Source organism: Oncorhynchus kisutch, linkage group LG13, assembly GCF_002021735.2.
Source record: "Oncorhynchus kisutch isolate 150728-3 linkage group LG13, Okis_V2, whole genome shotgun sequence".
Classification (NCBI taxonomy): domain Eukaryota; kingdom Metazoa; phylum Chordata; class Actinopteri; order Salmoniformes; family Salmonidae; genus Oncorhynchus; species Oncorhynchus kisutch.
In genome coordinates this window covers 16023048-16026980 of record NC_034186.2, presented here as the reverse complement: position 1 = coordinate 16026980, position 3933 = coordinate 16023048, and the positions used below count along the sequence as shown (strand labels likewise).

Here is a 3933-nt window from a genome sequence, read left to right as displayed (position 1 = left end):
GTACGGTAAACATAAGGGAGGCCTTTGTGGTTATTTGAACATGTATATTAACATCTAGCTAGCTACATAGCTAACACGATTAACAGCAACATTTAGCAGTCAGACGAATACAGGGCTGTCTATCTCGAATAATGTTGTAGCTAATGTTAGCCAGCTAGAATTAGCTGTAGCTGACGTTAGCTAACTAGCCAGCCAGAGACCCAACCAGCTAGCTAATTCCACCAACTCGTTTACACACTTTATAGTTCCTATTCTATCATCAATGTTTTTTTCTGAACACAGTTTAGTTTCGCCCTGTGTAACCACTGTCTCTAAAAATAGAAGAGTAGCGAGTATTTGCCACATGATGTCGCCACAGCATATGTTTTGGCTATCCGGCTCTGTAAACTAGGCTAAAAATCACAGTGAACAAGCCTCACTCCATTTCCATAGATGTTTATTTTTAGATTAGACATATCTCATTTATAGACAAAAGAGAGTAGGTGTAGACGGCTGTTTGATACAGCACAGTAACTCTCAATATCTTAATGCCCCACAGCAAATATCTCTGTGATTAGGCTTAGCTGCAGAGATGTCCACAAAGAGACCCAAGAGCACAACCACTACCAGTAAGGGGAAAGGTATGTATGATCCCTTCAGTACATCTGACTTTTTTTGTATCAAACTTCACCTGTCATGTTTATTTTCCTAATTTTAATGATACTAAATGTACATGAAAAGTAAAATAAAAGTACATCAAGTATGACAATTCACATTTTCTGCTGTTTTGAATCAATGTAGACAAAAAGGCTGATGAGTCGTCTGCAGGAAGTGTTGCAGGGTCTGGTAAGATTTATTTTATGCATTATATAACTATTTAATCAAAAATGTTCCTGAATATTTCTGGCTCTTTTGCTGTATATCAAACTTATGATACTGCAATGGCTATAACTTAGATATAGAACATTAAGTGTAAACTACCCCAGCATGAGTTCAGTGAATTCCCTGGGTTTTTGGCTGCTCCAGAAATGTAGACTGCTGACACTGTTCCTCTGCTGATTCCCATGAAATTCCATAAACCATTAGCAACCTGAACTCTGCTTTCTGAATAGGCCGGCGATGGGTCCCTAACAAGGTTTGGGAGTAACCGATTACATGTTATCAGTTTTTATTTTTACTGTAACTGTAATCAGTTATGTTACCAGCAAAAATATTGTAATCAGATTACATTAAAATACATTGACTGTTTTCTCAATGACATTTAATTCAACATTGAAAAATGCTGCAAGTTTAAGTTTGTTCCAACTGAGCAAGTCTGACCACAAGTCAGAAACCACTATGTTGGCACCAAAAGTATTTGATGGACCCGTTTAGTTTTCTAACACCTCTTAATGGGTAAGTAATCTAAACGTAACTTTAAGTAATCAGATTCTGTTACTGAGTAAAATTTTGGACAGGTAACTAGTAACTGTAACAGATTACATTAGAAATAAACCTACCCAATCCTGGTCCCTAACACAAAAGGTCATGTGAAAACTATTTTCCTTAATTACTGCAGCCTCTGCCATAGTAGAATATGACTATAGCCTTACAACGTAGTCCTAAGGCACTAATTCCCCTCTTGTGAACAATCAGGTCTGTCTGATAAACACCTGCATGATCTACATCTGGCCTCTCATCACATTACCATCGTAGCAGAAAGAAACACAGTACACAAATGTGTTCCTGTTCCACAACAAACAAGACAGAAAACAACATCTTTCGGCAAACTACCCTCCTGATTGAATGACAAGCCTGTATTTGATTGCATCCATCTGTGTAAGAGGGGCTGTATACCCTATGCATGCTTTTCATGTGAGCGTGGGTGTACTGTTGCAAACCCTGTGGACATACAGTGCCTTGCGAAAGTATTCGGCCCCCTTGAACTTTGCGACCTTTTGCCACATTTCAGGCTTCAAACATAAAGATATAAAACTGTATTTTTTTGTGAAGAATCAACAACAAGTGGGACACAATCATGAAGTGGAACGACATTTATTGGATATTTCAAACTGTTTTAACAAATCAAAAACTGAAAAATTGGGAGTGCAAAATTATTCAGCCCCTTTACTTTCAGTGCAGCAAACTCTCTCCAGAAGTTCAGTGAGGATCTCTGAATGATCCAATGTTGACCTAAATGACTAATGATGATAAATACAATCCACCTGTGTGTAATCAAGTCTCTGTATAAATGCACCTGCACTGTGATAGTCTCAGAGGTCCGTTAAAAGCGCAGAGAGCATCATGAAGAACAAGGAACACACCAGGCAGGTCCGAGATACTGTTGTGAAGAAGTTTAAAGCCGGATTTGGATACAAAAAGATTTCCCAAGCTTTAAACATCCCAAGGAGCACTGTGCAAGCGATAATATTGAAATGGAAGGAGTATCAGACCACTGCAAATCTACCAAGACCTGGCCGTCCCTCTAAACTTTCAGCTCATACAAGGAGAAGACTGATCAGAGATGCAGCCAAGAGGCCCATGATCACTCTGGATGAACTGCAGAGATCTACAGCTGAGGTGGGAGACTGTCCATAGGACAACAATCAGTCGTATATTGCACAAATCTGGCCCTTATGGAAGAGTGGCAAGAAGAAAGACATTTCTTAAAGATATCCATAAAAAGTGTCATTTAAAGTTTGCCACAAGCCACCTGGGAGACACACCAAACATGTGGAAGAAGGTGCTCTGGTCAGATGAAACCAAAATTGAACTTTTTGGCAACAATGCAAAACGTTATGTTTGGTGTAAAAGCAACACAGCGCATCACCCTGAACACAACATCCCCGCTGTCAAACATGGTGGTGGCAGCATCATGGTTTGGGCCTGCTTTTCTTCAGCAGGGACAGGGAAGATGGTTAAAATTGATGGGAAGATGGATGGAGCCAAATACAGGACCATTCTGGAAGAAAACCTGATGGAGTCTGCAAAAGACCTGAGACTGGGACGGAAATGTGTCTTCCAACAAGACAATGATCCAAAACATAAAGCAAAATCTACAATGGAATGGTTCAAAAATAAACATATCCAGGTGTTAGAATGGCCAAGTCAAAGTCCAGACCTGAATCCAATCGAGAATCTGTGGAAAGAACTGAAAACTGCTGTTCACAAATGCTCTCCATCCAACCTCACTGAGCTCGAGCTGTTTTGCAAGGAGGAATGGGAAAACATTTCAGTCTCTCGATGTGCAAAACTGATAGAGACATACCCCAAGCGACTTACAGCTGTAATCGCTGCAAAAGGTGGCGCTACAAAGTATTAACTTAAGGGGGCTGAACAATTTTGCACGCCCAATTTTTCAGTTTTTGATTTGTTAAAAAACGTTGAAATATCCAATAAATGTCGTTCCACTTCATGATTGTGTCCCACTTGTTGTTGATTCTTCACAAAAAAATACAGTTTTATATCTTTATGTTTGAAGCCTGAAATGTGGCAAAAGGTCGCAAAGTTCAAGGGGGCCGAATACTTTCGCAAGGCACTGTACACATAACTGTTGGATTATTTCTCTACAACTCAATCTCATACCTTCATTGTCAGAGGGAGAGCTGCTTTCATGTGTTTCAGCGCCACCCCTGCAAACATGCTTTTGGTCTTCCATCTCAATTTGAAGTCTTATCAAATGCCGGCCAGACCAGCAGAAGGAAAGGGGTATCTTTTTACTTTAGATTAGGTCATCGGCTATCATGTAAAGGGAACATGATAGCATTATGCACTTGGGAGGGTTGTCTCACTTGAGTATGATACAGCCCTATTGAATGTAATGTGTTGAAGAATAGTTGGAGCTATATGCTTGGTCTATCTTCTGTCATTTAAAGAGATGTCTTAGACAAACTCCAATACATGTACTGGATTCAAAATGTGTGGTGTTGGTGGTAACAATATGATTCACAAACACTTAATGGACTTAATGGACAC

General features: G+C 39.7%; 1 protein-coding gene across 2 annotated transcripts in view; it reads left to right on the top strand.

Moving 5' to 3' along the window:
- dnai3 (dynein axonemal intermediate chain 3) overlaps nucleotides 1-3933 on the top strand; it is a 29096-nt gene that overhangs the window by 226 nt on the left and 24937 nt on the right. For both annotated transcript variants that reach the window (XM_020499498.2, XM_020499499.2), the window contains exons 2-3: nucleotides 539-620; nucleotides 781-825. In XM_020499498.2, coding sequence (XP_020355087.2) covers nucleotides 572-620; nucleotides 781-825 — 94 coding nt within the window. In that variant the 5' untranslated portion in view covers nucleotides 539-571. The remainder of the gene's footprint in view (nucleotides 1-538; nucleotides 621-780; nucleotides 826-3933) is intronic.